General features: G+C 38.9%; 3 protein-coding genes across 3 annotated transcripts; 1 reads left to right on the top strand and 2 right to left on the bottom strand.

Moving 5' to 3' along the window:
* Positions 1-3,260: 3,260 nt before the first annotated feature.
* cdnf (cerebral dopamine neurotrophic factor) lies at positions 3,261-5,621 on the bottom strand. The gene is given in 4 exon segments (XM_062443387.1): positions 3,261-3,811; positions 3,942-4,083; positions 4,745-4,872; positions 5,496-5,621. Coding segments are annotated over 3 exon segments (420 nt in total). The 5' UTR covers positions 4,850-4,872; positions 5,496-5,621; the 3' UTR covers positions 3,261-3,638.
* Positions 5,622-6,126: 505 nt separating this feature from the next.
* Positions 6,127-17,665, top strand: hspa14 (heat shock protein 14). Its single transcript, XM_062443376.1, has 14 exons — positions 6,127-6,234; positions 9,282-9,362; positions 10,421-10,503; positions 10,813-10,861; positions 11,107-11,212; positions 11,292-11,382; positions 11,488-11,592; positions 12,737-12,898; positions 14,195-14,350; positions 15,690-15,792; positions 15,945-16,160; positions 16,261-16,425; positions 17,332-17,399; positions 17,476-17,665. Exons 1-14 carry the CDS (start codon positions 6,178-6,180, stop codon positions 17,552-17,554), a joined length of 1,521 nt encoding a protein of 506 aa, XP_062299360.1. The 5' UTR covers positions 6,127-6,177; the 3' UTR covers positions 17,555-17,665.
* A 1,219-nt stretch (positions 17,666-18,884) lies between these two features.
* LOC134004195 (prolactin-like) lies at positions 18,885-21,455 on the bottom strand. The gene is made up of 5 exons (XM_062443381.1): positions 21,434-21,455; positions 20,951-21,138; positions 20,408-20,515; positions 19,975-20,151; positions 18,885-19,190 (listed from the first exon to the last, which is right to left on the bottom strand). The coding sequence occupies exons 1-5, from the start codon at positions 21,453-21,455 to the stop codon at positions 18,999-19,001; spliced, it is 687 nt and encodes a 228-aa protein (XP_062299365.1). The 3' UTR covers positions 18,885-18,998.
* Positions 21,456-21,515: the final 60 nt, after the last annotated feature.

The raw sequence follows: 21,515 nt of genomic DNA, 5'->3' as shown, positions 1-21,515 counted from the left end.
CACCGCCTCCTGACCAATCAGTTCTCTTGGAAAATGGCCTGCCCATTTCTTGAAGATCCTGTTGAGCTTGGTGCGCGGATCGTGAGAGGAGCGCTCAGGAGAGAGAGAGTGTTTAGAGATAGATCCTTTTGATGTCCCCGATGACATCCTGTACGAAAGGTACAGATTTTCGGCAGATGGACTGCGCTACATCTGCCACCTGATGGAGCCATACCTTGCATATGTCACGCATCGTAGTCGGGCACTTACCGTAACTCAGACTGTCTGCATTGCATTGAGGTTTTTTGCCACAGGTAGGCTAATCTATCAATCAAATAATTTTATATAGGCTCACATCACAAATAACAGTATGTCTCAGTTGGCCTCACACACTGCACGCAACATCCTCTGTCCTCATACCCTCACCCTGGTTGACGAAAATGCATTAGTGGTTGTACTGACTTAGCCTCTCCTTGTAATTATGCTCATGTTGTTTTATAATCCCACCTGGGATGGGTCGTAAGACGAGACACGAAATTCATTCATTCATCCATTCATTCATTGATTCATAGGTACTTATATGCACACTGTTGGCGACGCTGAAAACCTCAGCAAGAACATCCGCAAAGTGGCAAAGGCTCACTTTAAACTAATGCCAATGTCACTGACTACCCTCATTAAATTAGAGTTCATTACATCTCTTGACTGTCTTGTGGTGGCTTGTCTTGAGGTGGAGGCCACAGGCTCAGGCTCAGGCGGGTTTCCCTCTTCCTGTAAAATAAGCATAGCAATTGATTATTTATAGGATAGAGAGCACTTTAACACACGTATTGGTTCAACGAGCAGACCACCACCATTAGTGAGACAGTAAAGATACACCAGCATCCACTACATTGTCCAGACTCCATCTGTGTCAAGACAGGCAAATTGTTAAGTGCATAAAATTGGAAAATAAGGACCACATTGTACCAGCGATGGTCTTTCTGAGCACACAGACAGTGTCTCTTCGTCAATGGCCTCCACCTGACTGGGCTACATAAGATGTGGAGAAACAGTTTTAATGTATTGTCACTAACCACAGCTGAAATATATGACAGATTGATTTTACTGTTGACCTCTGTACAGGACAGAGTTGGTGTGGGTAGGGGCAGCAGTGTGAGGGTTAGAGTCTCACTATCAACTGTAGAGAAAATGTATGTTAGCCTAGGCTACTTACTCCCACAGTAAATGGTCTATTGGATAATTGTGTTTCATGAGCAACCCAGTGTTTTAACATGGACTCACTGAAACATACCCTGAACATATGAGGTGCTGCTACCTCCACCGGGGTCTGATGTCACCCCCCCCCCCCCTCTACACCCTCCATCAAGGGGCGACCGTCATTATTTGAGAGAGCAAGCTCCTCTGCAGGTGTATACTCCCGAGACGGGGGTCCTCCCCCTGTCTTTTTCAGACAGCATTTTTTTCTGTTGGCTGCAAACAATATCAAATTAATTCCGTTGAATTCATCCTTACAACAGAGACAGTGTGAAAAATAAAGCCTTGTCACTGACCGCTTTGTAGTACGTTTTTGTACTTGTTCCTCACTTGTTCCCAAGTTCGTGTCGCTCCACTAGGGTTGCATCTGAAATAATGAAGTTAATAATAATAATGGTCACACATGGAATAACTGCAGAAACATGAATTTATGGAACGCACAACTACTCTTGCCGTCACGGTGAGGAATTAATATTCCAACACAAAACGCGCTCACACGGAGGTGCTGAGCCTCAGAACTCCATGGAAACTATTAAGGAAAGGAAGGACACTGAGGAAGCGCTCTGCCCGAAACGTCTGTGCCGTAATAAAGTGTAATTAAGTGATCAGAGTGCTGTCCGTTTATATTGTCAGATAAATTAATATTGTAGCTATAATTTCACACACTTACGCATTAACACAGTCAGCAATTTTATGCCAGCATTCCTTCCTGGCTTTTGCTTTTGGCCTGGATAATGTGCTTGAATCTTTCATATTTCGCGAGAATAATTTTCTGCTCCTCCATTGTAAAGTACGCTGCTCTGCTGTGTTTCTCTATGTTTGCTATTGGTCAGACGCTGCCAACACCTTTAACCCTTTTATGTGAACGTACACTGATCACGATTGGAAAACCCTGGGTTGAATTACCGAGTTGATAACCAGCTTCGTAGTACCGTTTATCAGGATTGTGAATGTCTGGGTAAGTCAATCCAGGTAACGGAGAGATATCCAGGGTATGTTAGTCCAGCTTCGTAGTACAGGCCTCTGCTCTATGTGTAAAGTGACTTGACTTTGTTGTGATTTGGTGCTATACAAATAAAGATGAATTGATTGATTGATTAAATTCAGCTGGACTAAACACAGCCTGGCATGATTAATACCAGCCATGCTAAATCTACGTCACCTAAATATAACTTTTTCAGCAATTTCCTGGTGTGAACCAGCAGCATGCCATGGCAGCATCAATGAAAATTCTAGAAGAGATGAAGAAGAAGGTTGATTGAAATACATCAGTCTGTGATGAGTTACAAAGCCATGTGTGGGAAAAGAACCACATAGAGAGCCATAATCGCCAAAAACTTGAACCTGTGAACCTTCCCAGGACTGGCAAACCAATTAAAATCCTTCCAAGAGCACAGTGACAACACATCCAGGAAGTCACACTATAGCCAACAGCATATATCTGTAGGCCTCTCACCTCAATCAAGGTCTGTGTTCATGATTCTACTATGAGAAAGACACTGCTAAAAAATGGCATCCATGGGATTGCAGCAAGACAAAAACTACTGCTAACCCAGAAGAACATGATGGCTCTTCTTAGTTTTGCCAAAACACACCTTGATGACCCTCGACAACTTATAATTGAGAAAAATGTGAAATATGCTCTCCACAAGAAATTCCTGAAGAGGAATGTCCAGTTATGAGTCTATGATTAGAAGCTTGCATGCAGCTGGGTTGTGCAGCAATACAATGGTCCAAAGCATAATACCAAGTCAACCTTCTAAATTAACCAACAAAAAAAATCTGAATTAAGGTTTCAAAGTGGCTTGGTTGAAATCCTGACTGGAATCCCATTGGGACCTTAAACGGGAATTTCACACTCAAACACCCTCCAATGTGGAGCGTCCCTGGTTCGAATCTCGCCTGGGACCTATGCTGCAGATCATTCTGCAGCAAAACTTTAAAGGGAAAAAAAACTCCAATTTGTCTGAATTCAAGCAAGAGAAGTGGGCCAAATTCCACCACAGTGATGAGAAACACTGATCTCCAGTTATTGGAAGTGTTTTATTGCTGCTAAAGTTGGCACAACCAGGTTTAAGTTTATGGAAGCAATTACTCTTTGGCATTGGTGATATAGATATTGGATAGCCTTTGCTTGAATAAAAAATTGTTTGTATGTTTTTTGTTTGAAGATCTACAATAAATGTGCATGTACATACATAGAATAAATCAGGCAAGTACGTTTTTTTGCACTGCTCCTTGTGTTTCCACATTGAACATTTTAAAATAATTTGTGTGCACAAAATCAGTTTAGTAGATCAACAGAAATGGATTAGCTTTAGATGGCAACAATTTTTGGTAAACTTTAAAACATTTTTTCATGCAAAAAATTGCATTGTAGCATTGGACTATACAGTTCAGTATCACAGCTCTACAATATGATCATGCAACGGTGCTTTCTCCTGAATGAGGCTGACAAACTCATGTTTCTCCAGGCAGCCTTGACACTCTTCTCCCCATGAGGCCAAAATACTCCTCAGCTCCACAACTCTCAGCTTTTTGAGTCCATCACTGCTCAGATCCCTTAGCTGACGCTCTGAAAAACACATTAGCAGGCTTTATATTGTGTGCGCGCGCACACACACACACACACACACACACACACACACACACACACACACACACACACAAATTAATGCTTGTCTTTGTAGTTTATCTGAACATACCATATCTGAGCTGACAGATCTGTGTGTCTCTACTACTGAGGCGCTGGCAGACCTTCTCAACAGGGACATGGGAGGCCAAAGGTCGAGACACTGATGCTATGACACGGGTTGCTGCGTCACTACTGGCTCATAGATAATAACACTGGGACAGAAATATTCTTCAAATATAATCAGGTATTAAGGTAGTGTAGACCAATCTCTATTCTACTCAGTTGCAAAGTTGGAAGACAGAAAAAGGGGGATCAGTTAAGAAAGAAGTGACAATGGACTGTACCAACTGGGCTTCGCAGTCCTAGTTCTGTATGTATGCAAAACAAACTTAATTGAGCATTTATCAAAAAAGGAAATCATTTAAGAGACTCAAACTATGGACAATCACCCAAAAAATATGCAGTTAAATTAGAAGACCCATTACACTTATAGATAAATACAAGCAAAAAAAGAGTATATTGTATTCGACCAGCACTGCCAGAACCTCAACGATATCTCCAGGACACCTACAATGACCCCTGAATTACATTGAGCCACTGGGGATCTTTTTCTAAAACATACAAGACTTTCTTTTATTGTTGTCAAATTAACCAACTTTATACTATATATTGACTTTTTCCTTTGTGGTGTGTTGTTGTTTATTAAGAGCTGTGGCTAAATGGAGATGGTATTGTCAGTTTCTTCAGAACGGTTGAGAACTTATCCGTCAAGAATAAGATACATTTTAGGATCTCATGCAAGTCACTTTATTTTACATGGTTACATGGTAGTTTGGATTTTTTGCCCAAAGTTGTGTGCAGGTGTATCCTCACCAGCCTTGCCTCCTTCCCCTTGGCGAAAGTGCAGGTATGGAGCAGCTCTTCCTCTACCATGGCAGGAGTGAGTTCTCTGTGGGCTGAGTTCAGACTGCCATACATTCTATGAAGAAAGCCCACACAGACTGCAGGCCAGTTTGCTATTAGTAGGAGTGACCCCCAAATCTGCTTATTTGTGAATTTAACTGACAAAAATACAATGTCATTGTATAACACAGATTTTAATACATATTTGAGTTAACCCCATATATTACATTAACCATATCTGTTACAATTAAAGAGTTCTGTATGTGTTTGCATGTATATTATTCTATCTTTGGGTGATCACCCCAAATAATAAAAAAATGTTACTAAACTTTACTTTTAGGAGCGGTTCATATGATACTCTGTGAACTACTTACTGGCTGACTTAAATTGGCCTTCTGTAAGTAGTAAGGAGCCAAGCAAGAGTGAATGCAAGCGTGTGTGTTTGTGTGACTGTCAATGCAGCGCGGACCCCCGGACCGACACCCAGTGTATATCACAGGGTTTATTGCACATTAAGACTTACAGACACATCCCCGCGCTATTCCCAGCTATATTCTAACTCTGATCATTTTATGTAACAACGTACAGGGCTTGTTATGGTGGAAGAACTATGGCCACTGCAGGCATTGCTTATTTTGACATTTCGGATACGAACCTGTGGATATCGTTGACACTTTTTAAACTCAACAGTGTATATTTCTGCTGACACCTGCTGTCTCACCTTCACAGTTGCCTGCCGCAGAAAAAGAACCCCCCCAGAAAAAAACAGCAGAAAGGCGAGGTACAAAAGCGACATGGTAGCGTTACCCGTTATTATTAGTCACATGGATACACAAACGAACTTCAGCCTGCTCCTTCAGCACGGAGATGTACACTTACTGACGTCATCGTTGCTGTGGATCCGATTGTCCTAAATTTCCTAAAATATGATATTGTTGCAAATAACTAGTGCGATAAAAGCCACTTAGCATATGACATAACTAAATAATATTTGATTTTCTTCTTCCTGCATTACCAATTACTATTTTGATACTTAAAGTACAATTTGTTAATATTACTCCTGCACTAGGCTATAACTCAAGTACAAATTTGAATGCAGCACTTTTACTCGCAAAGGACAATTTACACTGTAATATGTATTATTTTTACTTGTAAAATATAATACTGCTAATATACATGTTATCATTAAACGATGTTAGGGTTAGGTTTAATCAGAGTCCTGATAAAGCATATTCATAGAATATTCAAAGAATATGCTTTTATATTATACAATCTGTATTCATAGAATATGCTTTTGTTCTGAAAATACTACAGGAAATGTCCCTGAAAACGGAACCCGTGGATCCTGAGCGGAAGACAAGCCGCGTGGTTCGGAACCCTGTGCTGTCCATTGATTTTTCAGCATGGCTGCGATCGGAGTTCATTTCGGTCATACATGCGCCTGTGTGGCAATATACAAGGTGAGTCGGCCACAGTTCAGTTGTCTGATCTCTACCAGAGTGACGGATTTTTAATTCCCAAATGCAGCAGAAATAGCATATCGGTTGTTAGCTGCTAACAGGCAGCAACCTCCTTATGGTGAATAAGTGTGAATTCGGTTGATATATGATCGCCCCAGTCCAAATACAGTTGTAGATTTCTATTTGGATACTCAAAATTGCAAACAAAGCGCTAGCTGGTAACGTTATACATATAGCGCGTTGTTTGCAATTGACTCTGTTCGCCTACAACTGCGCGGTGCACACTTAACGAAAAGTAGGCATATATTCAATGTTTCAAAGCAACCTATAATGGAACCTGCAGCAAAGGTTTGCTTGGATGCTTGACTTTTAATCTTTTGTATATTGTACCATAGTGTTCCACGGGTCAATGTGAATTTCCCTAGGAGAGAAGTTGGACAGCCTGTCGTCAATCAGCATGACAGCATGATGAATTATAGCCGACAGTAAATTACAAAAGTATAAATAAAGTTTTAGGACAGCAGCAACAAATGCTGCAGAGATGGACACTTCTGATGCTTGCTATTAATTGAAACAGCTTGAGATTTTGCCTTATTATTCACTAGTGTTTAATCAACAGAACATTCATCGCCAACAATTTTAATAAAAGTTAATCATTTAAGTTAAACGTAATTAAAAAATGCTAAAGGTTTGCCTTTTGCAGCTTCTCCAAAGTGAGCATTACTGCTTTTTTTCATTATTGACAGGAAGATGACATCTGAACATGGTCAGCAAACGTTATGGCTGGCTCATTTACATGACTGACACTTTAGTAGGACTGCAATGTCACACTGCACTATACTTTCGCTAGGTGATGCTGTACACTGGTTTACACTGGACCAAGTGGTTTGGACAGGGCCGGCCCAAGCCTCCATGGGGCCCTAAGCAAAATTTGATTTTGGGGCCCTCTATTACTGCCAATAATAATGATTATTGATCATTCACACACCTACTATAAACATATTCTACTTATTCTACTCATTACAAATACACTAAATGTGATAACTTTTTGTTGTAGTTAGATTGTAATCCACAGTGATTAAGGCCATGGAAGCAGACACCAGATTTGCAAATTTAAAGAAAAATCTTTCAGTAACAAAATAAACCAATAGTTTACTGTAAGCACAATCTGCTTTATTATGTTTTGTTTTAAATAAATCTGTAACAGCAAATGTACAAAAACAGACAGTAAATAAAATTAATTTAAAGAATATCAGACAAATACTTAAATAATGATGTAAATCAACAGAGGCACCTGAAACAAGGAAACACAAATGGTTTATAAATAAAATATAAAGTAGTCTGACAGGAAAGAGGGACACTCAGCTGGGTCTACTGGCGGCGCTGCTGATCCCTGCTGCAAACTGGATGCTGAAGAAGTAGATGAAACATCAACATGACCAAAGATGAAGGACCTATAGGGAAATTAAATTAATATTTTTGGACAAAATTATTCATCTCAGAATATTATTTTGCTGTTGGTCTCGGGCCAAATGAATCAGCCGATGGAAACGCGGGTCGAGGTAGCTAGCAGTATTGAGCAGCATGAAGGCATCTTTGATATGACTGTAGCGCTTCTCGAGGTCGGCGGAGATCTTTGTTTTCATGTCATTGAGTGCTTGCAGATCGCCGGTAGATGGCTGAAGATGTGACATAAGCACATACCTAAGGTGGAGAACGGCTGATGCGGTTGGGAATCGATCAGTTGATAACGCCTCAGTGGCCACTTTGAAAGGCTTTAGCACTGCTCTCACCTACAGAACAAACATAAATAAGAATACTTGATGACTAAATTCCGAAGTATTTCCAAACTGGGCTTTTTAGGTTGCTTGGAGTCCAAACCACTCTCACTGCTTCCGAGTTGGGCTCTGAACTTTCTGCCATTTCGTTTTTCTCTCTGTGCAAGTGCGACTCCTGTCCCTGTCCCTGTCCCTGTCGAATATTAATTTTCACAATCGAATCTCCATTTAAAAAAAATATTCCAATATATATTCGAATTTAGAATATTCGTTGACAGCCCTATTCTACAATGGGTTCTCCAGATGACTGTGGGTGGTCTAACAGGCGACCTGAATCTTGTATTGATGACAATGGGGCTACTTTTTCCTTTTTCCTCTGCTAAGGGAGTTTTGCATTTCTGGAGTGCCTGTGCACCCCACCTGCATGTTCCCATTGCTCCAACCTCCTTCCCCTTAATTGATGTAGGTTTACAAAGAAGTTGTAGTTATCTTGATGTAACTCTCTAAGTTCTATGAGTATGTGTGAAACTCTCTAACCACAGGCTGGCTGTTCTATTTTCTGTTGCATAGCTTTAAAGGGAAATTAACAGTGGATGCACTAGTGCTTTATATTGAGTGGTTTCTATTTCCTGATTTGGCATTGATTGCACAAATTCGTCTCAGGGTGCTGAGGCAGAGCCTTGAAAGGATAAACCAGTAGTGAAACCTGTGTAAGGGCTCCACACTTACTCATAGAATTGGAGTTACATCCAGGTAACTACTATTTTTGGTTCACTTCAGTCGCAGACTTATCAATAGTAATGTAGTATGAAGCCCAGGACTGATGTCTTCCTAATACAATGTTCTTTGACAATCCACGACATCTTCACATACAGCCAAACCATGTGGCTAGCCTTTATCTTAGTTATGTTGATAATAATGTTAGTTATATATTGGTGACATAATTCACCGAAGGACCAAATGACTCGTAGTAACAGCCTCTGTACCCCATACTTCCACAGGCACCCCATGGTTATAACCCTTGTTTAAGTTCAGTAGACATAAGTTGTCTCGGTAGTAAAAGAAGGAAGCATAACTGGAAGATCAAAATAATGTTTCTAATTTTTGCTTGATAAATTAAACAATGAATCAATTATCGAAATTGTTGCATATTTAATTTTCTGTAGATCAACTATAACTTTAATCAATTTCAGCTCTAATAAGAACAATTCACAGCTTTTCATGCAAAAGCAAAACATCTTTTGAAACTGAAATTTGTGTTTTGTGCAGGATGGCCGGGCTGATGTGGTGGCTAATGATGCAGGAGACAGGGTGACTCCAGCTGTGGTGGCGTACAGAGACACTGAACAGGTGCAACACATGCTTCAATTCTCTTCTGTTGGTGGACTTAGTTGTTCTATAGCCTACTTGCTTCACATTCTACTGGTAATTTCCCCAAGAAAGATCAACATGAATCCTAAACAGAGCCATCAAACAAGCAATACTAAACCAGCCATTCTTTCAGGGTTATATCTGAGGAGCAAGCATCCATGTAGGCTACACCAAGAAGACAAAATAGATGGTTGACAACTGGCTTGAAAAGGCTTGCTCGGTAGCTAGGAACAACAGTATATGAAACAAAACCCCCTAGTTTCCCCATCTACTGTAAACTGTTCATTTCCTTTTTATCGACCTCCACATGGCTGGCCAATAGACATGTAGAAAAACAGAGCATTGCATACTTCATCCAAATGAGAAAAATGCAAATCTGTAGCTATAGTACAGAAAAAATCATGCCAGGAAGGCGATTTCCTTTATTTGCAGAAAGTTTGTGTAAAAACTATCCTATTTTATTCATACCCACATACGTGCACATACAGTCCACACAGTAAGTTTTTCTTCAGGCTCTTTTCCTCAGCATATTCAATTTGAAATGAAATAGTGGATAGTAGATTAAAGTGCAAAGTCTAAGCTTTAATGTTGTAGGGTTACATCAGTATAGAAAGAACGGCGTGAAGCACACATACCAAAGAATGAAAAAATGTGGAACTGTCCAAATACTTGTATTCTTATTTCAGGGGTAAAAAATCAAAGGAGAAAACATTTATATTTGAACATTTTGGTTTCATGTTGGTTCCCCTTAGTTTTGTGTTATTTTGAAATACCGCCCCATCATCTGCTCATGTTTAAGTATCCTTATTTCAATACAGCAAATCATATGTTGAGTACAGTGATAAGGTCGTTTCTGTCTTAGGAAGAGTAGACAATCATATGGAACCTGAAAACAGCCATCAACATAAGAAGTCTTCTGCTCTGCTCTGTGTGTAGAGCATAAACACACAGCTCATTTACAGAGTGGCTAACATTTTTCAGTAGTCTTATATCTGTTTTTTGCCAGTCTGCTATTGACTGATTTTTATCTTCTGCAGATTGTAGGTATTGCAGCAAAGCAAGGACGGGTTCGCAACGCTGCCAACACAGTTGTCAAAGTGAAACAAGTGCTGGGAAGAAGGTGACATATTTCATACTGTCTTGCTTGCATATTTTAAAACCACAGGAGACACTTTTTCTTGTTATCTTGTCCCACTTGTTGAATATTCAAAACAAAGTCATTTGTCAGTATTGAGCAAATAAGATAATAATGCACCTGATGAAATTGGGAAGTACTACTTTGTTGTAGGGGAGTAATGTTACACAAAATTCAAGGTTTGGTGTGCACCTTGGTTTTGGGGTCATGGTTCGGTACAATTTTGGTACAGCAACAAAATGAGCTGTTCAGAAGGACTCATATATTTTCTGTTTCTGTTTTTTTAATGGGCAGCTTTGGTGATCCAGAGACACAAACTCACAAAACAGAGACCAAGTGTCAGGTGAATTTCTTTTGTTAACAAATCCAAAACTTTGTTGTCTGTATTTCTTTTAACGTCTAAAATCTAATTTTTTTTCTTCATTTACATTCATTTTTCTCATGCTGTTGATGTAGTTGTAGAGTTTTCTTGATGACTTACAAGTTTTCTGTCCTAGTGTCATTAAAAAAAAAAACTGAACCCAAAGCAAACATCTCTACTGTTAAAAGCAATGAATCCTATATCTGAGCTGTGAGTGCTATGTTCAGGTGGTAAACAGAGGAGAGAAGATCTATTATGAGATTACGGCAGGAGAACAACCAGAATATGTTGCTCCAGAGGATGTTGCAAAACTCATCTTCAACAAAATGAAAGGTAGTCTGTCAAAAACGCACATACTGATTCACACTGCATAAGTAAACAGTAAGTTGAGTGATCATTCTTGTTTTCACAGAAACTGCTCAGTCAGCTCTGGGATCTGATGTCACTGACGCTGTCATCACCGTCCCTTTTGAGTTTGCAAATGCTCAGAAGCGTGCACTGAGGTACATTACTAACTATTACTACAACTGTATTATTTTGTTGTGAGACAGGGAAATCTATCCAGTTACACCTTTTAATTAAGTCTACCTCTGTGCTTTTTTATGCAGGGCAGCAGCTGAAGCTGCAGGGTTCCATGTCCTGAGGCTGATCCATGAGCCTGCTGCTGCTCTATTAGCCTATAACATTGGACAGGACTGTTCTTCTGGAAAGAGGTAAAGCACCAATCCTCATCAGAACCTTTAACATTGATGCTGCATGCAGAAAAATGAAGAGCAACGTGTCCTGATATAATTGAGGGATAGCTGTGCTTTTACTCAGCTCATTCTCACTCATTAAAATTATTAAAATTAGTATTCATCATTTTTGTTGTACTTCAAATTTCTATACGAATGGAATTTACAAGTGGTCTAGAGCTGTTGTAAGAGTCACAAACAGATAAGTCTCTGTCTTTATCCACAAGGAGAAAAACCCTTCAACCAAAATTCTGTTCACATTGTTATCGTCATCATGGTGCAGCAACTTCTACATTTGGGTAGTTGCTGGAAAATATACTCATTCTGTAAGCTGCCTCTGTGTCTCTGCAGGTCTCTCTCCAATATTATGACAATGTTAACATCACATGTAGGCTATGATATTCTCTCTAATATTTCTGTGACAGTAACATGGACGCCACTAATATTAGTCATGGAGTGCTTTGCTTTAGAAAGTTGGTTAGCTTGTAAATGTATGTCAAAGCGTTCCTATGTACTTCTGTCACACTGTGTCAATGTAATAATGTTTACCAAAGTTTTTTCTGGACATGTAGCCATGTATGGACATTTTAGTGGCATTTTTTATGCTAATGATAGGATTTCATGAACGAGCACTTCTCTGAAACAGGTGACATTCAGCATGCTGAAATTTGATTTACACATTTTGTTAGTTAAGTGCCAGACCTCACAGAAAAAAAGACAGAGCTTAAGGATAAGAATGTGAAAATGTTCTTGCATGAGGCCCAATATTACAAGTCCTTTGCCTGGTTGACTCTCTCTCTGTGTGTGCAGCATACACACTGAGAGCTCAGCTCCACCCACGGTGAACCATGAGGCTCTCATAGAGAAATCCCACATCATTGCCATAAAGAAGGTCTCTTATTAAGCTTTTTTAAAACTACTCCTTACAAAAAAGAGTAATTTAACAATGTAAACCACATGAAAGATGCCGTAAAGAGTGTGATGTGCCCTACTATCCATCCCAACATCATATGATTAGCTGTATGATATTCATGTTTTTGGTATACTTATTTATATTATTTACATCTTTTTTTAATTGACTGATGTTGACATCAATTAATCATGCTTATGTATGTGTTGACAGCCATGTCCTGGTGTATAAGCTGGGTGGGACATCTCTGAGTGTGACAGTGCTGCAGGTCAATGGAGGAATGTTCCGGGTTCTCAACACCCACACTGACCACAGCATTGGAGGAGAGAGCTTCACACAGGCCTTGGCCCAGCACCTTGCCGCTGAGTTCAAACGGTAGCTCCTCAGTAGCTCACTGCTGCTCCTCAAAGATCTCCTTACATTTAGTAACTCCATGTTCAAATGGTGCACTGTTAAATTTAGGAATGACTTCACTTTGATACACAGCATTGTGCCAATGGCACTAAAAGTAAAGTGAGGATGAATATGTTTTATTCATTGGTAAAAAGTTCAGTTAACAAGAAACCTAAATGAAATCAATATTTGGTGTGAGTGCACTTTGCATTCAGAACAGCACCAGTTCTCCTTGATACACTTGCCCCTGTTCTTGATGTACTAGATATGTTGTTCCAAGCATCTTGGAGATGTTGCCACAGTTTTTCTGTTGAAGTTGCTTTTTTCACCCAAATAGAATCCATGATTTTTTTTGATCAGGTCTCTGTGGGGGCTATTCCATCACATGTAGGCAGGGCTCCTTGTTAGGACCTGAGCTCCGAGTGGTGTGAAGGTCCTGTTGTATTTGAAGGAATTATCAGGGTCTGGGCATTATAGTCCCAGAGACTTTGAATATCAATTTTCATTTTACAATGAAAACATTTTTTTACTTGTTATCAAGCCCTTGACAAGCTTCAGCTGCTTGATAACTGAAGCTTTCAAGGGCTTGATAATGAGTTAATTATTAGAATAAGGTGTGTTAGACTGGGGAGATACCTAAAACATGCAGGACAGGAGCTCTCCAGGGGCAGGACACCACTGGTCTAAAGGTTTTACCATAGTACAGTAGCTATACATTTATGTGGTATTACTGACAGATTAGTTATATCCAGTAGATCTAAAAGTCCATTTGTTTAAAAAGTAACAAATGAACATAGCCGATTATATAACATCAAACATGCTAACAGTAGTACTGCTGCTGTTGATTAGGAATACACAACAACAAGGCTTCATGAGGCTATATGACCAAAATGTTGTATGACTGAATCATTAAGGTCGAAATTTAGCTGGCTACCCCACTTATTGGGCTTCATGACAGAGCCCCTCCCTTTCTTTGCATGCCTCTGTTTGTTGCAGAGCATATGATGCCACTGCTTCTGGGCTCCTTTTGCACTTATTACACTTTGCTACAAATGAACTATGACTCACAAAAATAGGTTTCAGAACTTCATCCATGAATTTGAATTTAATTGTAAGTCATAAGGTTGCACAGTGAGGAGTAAAAAATGTTTTGTTTTGCTCTTCTTTTTTTTTTTAACAACATGCTGTTTGATTTACACAGTAATCTACTAGTAATGTGTGCACCCAGTGTTGGCTGTGTTAGTATTCTCATGTTTATTCTTTATGTTTATGGTGCAGCACCTTTAAACATGATGTAAGCTGTAATGCTCGGGCAATGCTGAAGCTGATGAACGGTGCAGACATGGCCAAGCACTCACTGTCCTCATTGGGATCAGCCAACTGCTTTGTTGATTCCCTGCATGATGGCATTGACTTCGAATGCAATGTCTCAAGGTAAGCTCACATAAGAAGAAAAAAAAAACTAAAAGACAAGTAGATGTAAGGCACAAGAAATAAGAATATGATGAGATATTAAAAGTACTAAATGTGTTAGGAAGAGGCTGCTGCATGGAATTGAAGCATACATCTGAGTTTTGTTACGGTTGGTGTTAAAAATTCTCAGAACTTGTAATTCAGAAACCACAGATAACAGGGATCAGAGTAAGAAGATCACTATTTTTTTCGTACTTAAAAAAAAAAAAAAAAAAAAAAGGGGGAAGAGCCAAGAGATTGGCTTTCAAGGTATGAATTTAAAAGGTCCACATGTATGTGGCTTATGATGTGACAATTCCTACTCTCCATACTCTCCCTGAAATTCTTTTATTATTTCCAAGGAATGTTACATGACTGTGTTTTCAGACATTTCCTCATTGTACTCTTGTACTTGTAGTGTACTCACAAATGCTTTATGCCTATTTTGACAGCATCAGTAGGCTACTTTTAGGATTTTTCAAATGAAATCTCTTGGGTTGGCTTATCATTAGGATTGTATTGTACTACTACTCATGTTGATACTCCTTATCGGCTCAGTTCTTTATCAACACTCTTATCAGTTCTTTTCATTACTAAATAACGAGTAATTCAGAACAGGACTGATATTTTAAATGTAACTAAGTGTTGTTTCTAGAGTGGCAAAAGTAATGTTTACAACAGCAAATACACTATATAAACACAATATGTCACTGGTCTTTAATCTAAAATGTCAACAACATTAATATTTCTGAATGATGACCTGCCTGCAGGTACTGCTTGTAATTGGAAGAGGAGCTGGTTTAGGAGACAGGGCTGCTATCTCAGTCAGGTTTACAAGAATTTGCCAAATAAAAGTCAATTTGATATGGACTGATATGTTAATTTTTATACATTCATAATCATGTAAATGTGGGGATATTCATATATATATAAACCTCCATGTTCTGTCCAGTAAAACACAGAGTTTCATTTAAGCTGCCACATTAGTTTGTCTGAATGTACCATTTTTGGGGATTGTCCTTCTGGAATTGTAGTTCCACTGCTTTCCCATTGTCCCTTTGTCTCCTTCACTTCCTACATTGTAGACTGCCCCCATTTTACTTTTCATTCATGTATATGTGACACAAAACTAATTAAACTAAACTAGCATAATAGGAAAGGCAGAAATTAAGTTGAAATGAAGGAGATCGCTGTGTATCTTGCTGTGTGTGCATATATCTTGATGTGCATGAATCATATATTTGAGGCTAATTCGTGGACAAAGTCAGGATGGGTAAATGGTTATAACCAACATGACAGCCTCATTGTGGTATTTTCTCAGAGCTCGATTTGAGCTGCTCTGCTCCTCACTCTTCAACAAGAACATCCAGCCAATCAGACTGTTGTTGGACAAGGCAGGACTCTCCACCAGTGACATTAACAAGGTATGGCATGTGAGATTTATTTTTAAACCCATGTCCTTACATTGAATTGAAATGATCTAACTGCAATTACAGTTGTAATAATGGGGGATGAGCAGTGAACACAGCATGAACCTTAACATACAGCAGCATTTCATTTGATTAATGCCTTTCAGGTGGTCCTTTGTGGAGGTTCAGCCAGGATCCCTCGTCTGCAGCAGATGTTCCGTGAAATGTTTCCTGATGTGGAAGTTCTCAGCTCAGCACCTCCTGATGAGGTCATTGCTGTGGGAGCAGCCCTGGAGGCTGGCTTATTGGTTGGCAGAGATGGCATTGCACCTGAGGAAGAGGCAGTCACAGTGGATGTTTCTGCCTCTGACATACTAGTAAAGGTATACTTTCAGCATGTACTTGAATATCAATAGTTTAATTCTATTTACAGATCTAAAGAGTTATTAATATCTCCTAATGTGTGATGTGTGGATGTTGCAGGAGGTTGATGAATCTGGAGCTGAGATGTTCACTGTTGTCCTCCCATCTGGGACGCCCCTCCCTGCTCGCAGACATCACATTCTGAATGGATTAGGGAAATTATCCTCGCTCTGTCTGGAGATTTACCAGAGATTTGTTTCTGAGCAGCCAGAAAAGCTAGCAAAGGTACAGAAAAACACGAACACTCCATCGGATGTTAAACACCCGTCAACATACATTTTATTACACTCCCCTCCAGCTGGCTGAGACAAAAAACAGTATTTCTGATATTTCATCAAATCCATTTATGCATTACCAGTATATTTAAAAGACATGTTTACATTATGTTTAACTGTAAAGAAAGATGTATAAACAGTTGTTTAAAATAGAATTTTAGCTTGTAGGACAAATTGTACATTATAAAGGAAAAATGGTTTTCCTGGGTTAACATGATCTGCACATTGTATCAGCCTGCTCACTGTGTTAACATGTTAGAAACTCTCCAGTTTAAAACAAATGAAGCAAGCATATCATTCTTCCTAAGTAGTATTTGTCCTCCAGACAAGGATTTCAATACAAAATCATTTGATTGTTTGACAGATTTAGCATATTTTCACATATGATACAAAGTTTTACTTTACTGTGTATTTTGTTTCTTAGACTATTCATTGAACTTTACACCATGTAACAGTGAAAAACGTTAAGGAAACACATTAAACTCACATTATATTTACTGTTTTGGAGGGTATGTTGTTGAGAAACATGGGCAGAGATATCGTAAGTGGAAAATCGATAGATGGTTAATGATGGGGAAAAAACGATTGACGCTTGGTCATTTGTCATTTTTGGTTGGTTGCCAAGTTTCATGAAGGCAGGATTTAGGTTATGTAATCAAAAGAATAAGCTGAACCTGAAGTTCACTGGGGTTTGCTTTCTTCATCTTTTTCTTCTTGTCCTTCATTTTACTGGCATGATCTGTGCTGTAAATGTGCATGATATGGCCCCTTAAACCATTCAGTCACTGGGGAAATGGTGCAAGGAAAACAGTTAAATAAACATTTATCTGCGTTTGTGTGTGTGTGCAATGTACAGATTATCTTGCGAGACCTGCAGCCCAAAGAGGAGAATCATGACATTGACACTGTGGTGACCATGAAAAGGTATCAGCCCTTCTGCAATCATTTCATGGGTGACCTGATGTGACAGCTTTTTTACCATTATTTCTGTATGTTGCAGGGATGGCACGGTCCATGTTTCCTGTGTAGATCAGAGCACCGGAACGTCACAGGTCATCACCATAGCAGCTACATCATGAAACCACTGATCTGAAGTTCAAATCACACACCAGCACACATTCTGTTGGTTGGTCGGATGGTTTTTATGTTGTTTTTTATACTTTTCACTCAATAAACATAATCAAATGTAATAGATATGTGCTCAGCCTCACTGCATATATTTCTGTAAAAAACTGGATTAAAGGAGAATACTTTAACTTTATTTTAAGAACCAATTTATGAACTGCCAAAAACTGGGTCCTCTAATTTGCCAGCAGTTTTAATGCTGCTCTGAATCACACCGGATTATTAAATTGTCTGTATTTTAGCATTTACACAGAAGTTCAGTAAAATTGTTGTTTAGCAGAAACACATTAAAGGCTTTCATGTTGACCTTGTAATGAATAGATATTGATTTGTCATCTTGTAAATTGAATCTGGAGGAGCATGACTGTTGAAAAAAGGATTAATAAGAATTGAGGCTAAAGGATTAACTCATTTTCTATTGGACTGTCAATGGAGCTGCGCCTTAGGTAGTAGAAATATACACATATGGACACGTGCCCCAAGTATTTCAAGTAAAATGTACCATTTAAATAAATGCAGATTTCTACACATTATGTACTTCAAGGATCTTGTCTGTAAGTCTAGAATTCAAGATAACTACATGTCAAGTCTGCATAGCAGTTGCAGAAGGGGAGTGATTATCAATAAGAGATTTCTCATATTCATTTCTGTTGCATTGAACTGCATAGTATAGCATCCCTTTTTTTTTTTTAAAGATCTGTCTCAATACAATATTCACATGTCCATATTTATATTGAAAGAGTAATCAATGGTTTTGATTGGTCCTCCTGTCCATACTGGCCATGACGTGATCCTTGGTCTCAAGACTACAATAAAAACACGAGACTTTGATCTCTCGGTGTAACTGATTCAATGTGCATATGGACAAGTGAATACGGTATTATGACAGACTGGAAAAATGTAAATGTACCTGGAAACAACAAGTCCTCAGGGCATCAGCAGAGCATCATGGGTGAATGTTTCATTGATCATGATGCTCAGATAATGACTAGTTGATTAGTTATTTCTTATCTGTAGAAATGACACACAAAAAACATCCGTGGTCCTTAAAATGTTTTATATGGTATTACTATAATTTAACATGAAATACATTAAACATGAGTCTGTCATAGCATGTAGTACACTCATTCCATCCTGTTTATATTCAACTCATTTTTTGTTTGTCTTTCAAGGCAATACAGTGTCCACACTATATAATAACAGGCATGAAGGCGGCACTGAGTCTTTGGATTCCAGTAGCACTTCAATCGTGACAGGAGTGAACATGCGTGTTTATCAATTAACATCCCATACCCTGCAGATAGAAAACACAACAAAAACTACAGCTTTATCCATGTTTCTAACTAAACCATTTCCATTCCAATGTGTTTATTTCTGGAAGCTCAAGACAGGCTCCCTTTAGCATCCATGCTCTGGAACAATGCGACACTTAAGAATCTTCAGGTAGTTCTGGACCTTGTTGGAGTCTCTGCGAAAGCAGTAGAGGAGGTCATAGTCTTTCATCTGCCGCCACTCAGCACTGTCAGATGGCAATAAAGCCTCAGGAGAAGCCAGGCTGCTGACAGAGTTACTTATTCCCAGCATCTGCATCTGGATCAGAGGTCACACACATCAGCTTTACACAATTACAACAAACCCAATTACAGTAGAGAAGCTATGTATATGTAAGTGTATTTTGAGTATACCCAAATCCTGAATGGGTACATACAACCTGTAATCCCATATGACTCACCCTATCCATTTCTAAAAGACAAATGTTTTGAAGGGATATTTTTGCTTTTGTATTATTATGTAATCCATGTCAGTAGTGTACAATTCCAAGCCACAGTTAACACAAATTATACACTATAACTTGGGTAACTGGCACATGTTCCATGACTATCCTTTGCAGCATAGCGCCACTCACACTCTCAATGATAGCCAGTTGACTGTGCTCTACTCATTAGTTTTTTGTAAGACATGTTGAAAATGGGTATGAACATTTACTGTAATTAGTACATAATTCTCTGTCAACTTCAGGTAAGTTTGTTTTATGTTATGTTCTATGTTGTTACTTTTTATTGTCTCATGTTTGTATTTCTGTATTTTTGTAGTTTTCTGTTCTGCTCTAAAAAATGTGTACTGTGATATAAGGACTAATCTGTGTTTCATTCTCATTTACTATGAATATGAAGCCTGTCAAGAAACTGCATCCCTGAAAGCTAAATTACACAGCAGCTCTGAGCATCTATGACAGATATTGCCAAATTTTAGAGTGCAGTGTTATAGAATTATGTTGCAACTTTAGATCTCAATAGTCTTGTCGAGCTACAGGGCTCAAGTAAAATACGTCCCTCCTAATTTCATTTTGGCATTGATATGATACACACACTACCTTCTCAGCCACTTTCTCTACGCCTTTTCGTAGTTCATGCACCATGTCACTCATCTCAAGAGCTTTATTGGAACTGAAGTTGTTGAAGTCGTGGTGAGTCATGCTCTGGTGGAAATGCCAAAGAGGATCCCTCCAAGCCAAGAGGAGCCTCAGAATCACCTCAGTCAGCTCCTCTCTCTACAGTGAACACAGGGCAGGTTGATGCAAAAATATGTGGTATGGATGAAACGTGCCATTGTTAGGTAAATGTGGGATGTAAAAGTCACAACAGAAAGATACTCATGAAGTAATGTAAATAATGCGTAAATAATAAGAAAAACACTTCAAGTATGTAACAATATGAAGTAAAAACCATGTTAGGGAAATTTAAAAGAATGAGAAAACACTACATTCTTACTGTAGACAGGAAATAGCTTTATAAAGGTTAATTCACCGCCATTCTCTGAGCATTCTCCTTGCCATTTGGAGTAAGGATGGTGGAGGTGTGACAGTTGCGACTGACCCGGCCGATTTGATTCTTACTGGGCAGGAAGTACTGCTCCTGATATGACAAACATGAATGCAAGAATGTCAGAGGTCAGGTGTCATCTAAATGTCAATGGAGGATAGAGTACAAAGGTGATGAATGAAACAGAATTGCCTGCTGTTTGAAATAATAGCAAATGGATAGGTCTGCTCTATATTACATTTATTAGAAAAGAAGCATTTTTATAATAAACTGCTCAGCCACTGCATTTACTGCAAATTCAGGGACCGAGCACCAACAAATTGCTGAATCTGAATATGTGTGTGTGTGTGTGTGTATGTATATATATACATATATATATATAGATGGACCTGTTGGATATAATAGCTGCAATAGTCCAACACATTTAGTGATAAAGTTTTAACAAAATTAATGTTAAACAAAAAAATGTATTTTCTCTAAACATCATTTAGAAAAGCATTGTCATACAAATTGCATAAATAGACTTACAAATTCGGAGTGAAGGTCATTTGAAATGCCATGCATCCTGGCTGAGTGTTGGATGACCCGGTCAAATAGGTTGGCCAGGGAAAGGACATGGCACACAGCTTGGGCATTGGTACAGATTGGTGCTGCATCTACACTGGTTAGTCTGCTGCAGAACAACAGACAGACCAACACCACCCACACAACAGGCACTAGGAGAGACCAAAGACAAAGGAAATAACAGAAACAAACAAAACAGCATTGCTGCATTGACTAAAACATATAAAACACAGAACAAGTCTCTGAAACACATTGTGTTCTAAAGAAACTGATAAAACTGAGGTCATGCCCTCAAAAAAGTTTGTTTTGAATAATAATTGAATGCAATAAAGAGATAAAATCATAATGGACTAGTGAATAGGAAGAAAACAATATGATACGCAGAAAGGGGACAGACAGTGCTTCTTTCAGACCCTTCATGCAAAGTTCTGTTGCTGAAATAGCTACCTGATCTGATGTTTCCAGGCATCCTGCAGGGTGTGGAGGAGCTCCTGTCTCAGAGCAGAGGGTGCAGAGGCTTTTGTATTCA

This window comes from Scomber scombrus, chromosome 22, assembly GCF_963691925.1.
Source record: "Scomber scombrus chromosome 22, fScoSco1.1, whole genome shotgun sequence".
NCBI lineage: Eukaryota > Metazoa > Chordata > Actinopteri > Scombriformes > Scombridae > Scomber > Scomber scombrus.
The sequence above is the reverse complement of the archived record's forward strand: the minus strand, read 5'-3'. Positions and strand labels throughout refer to the sequence as shown.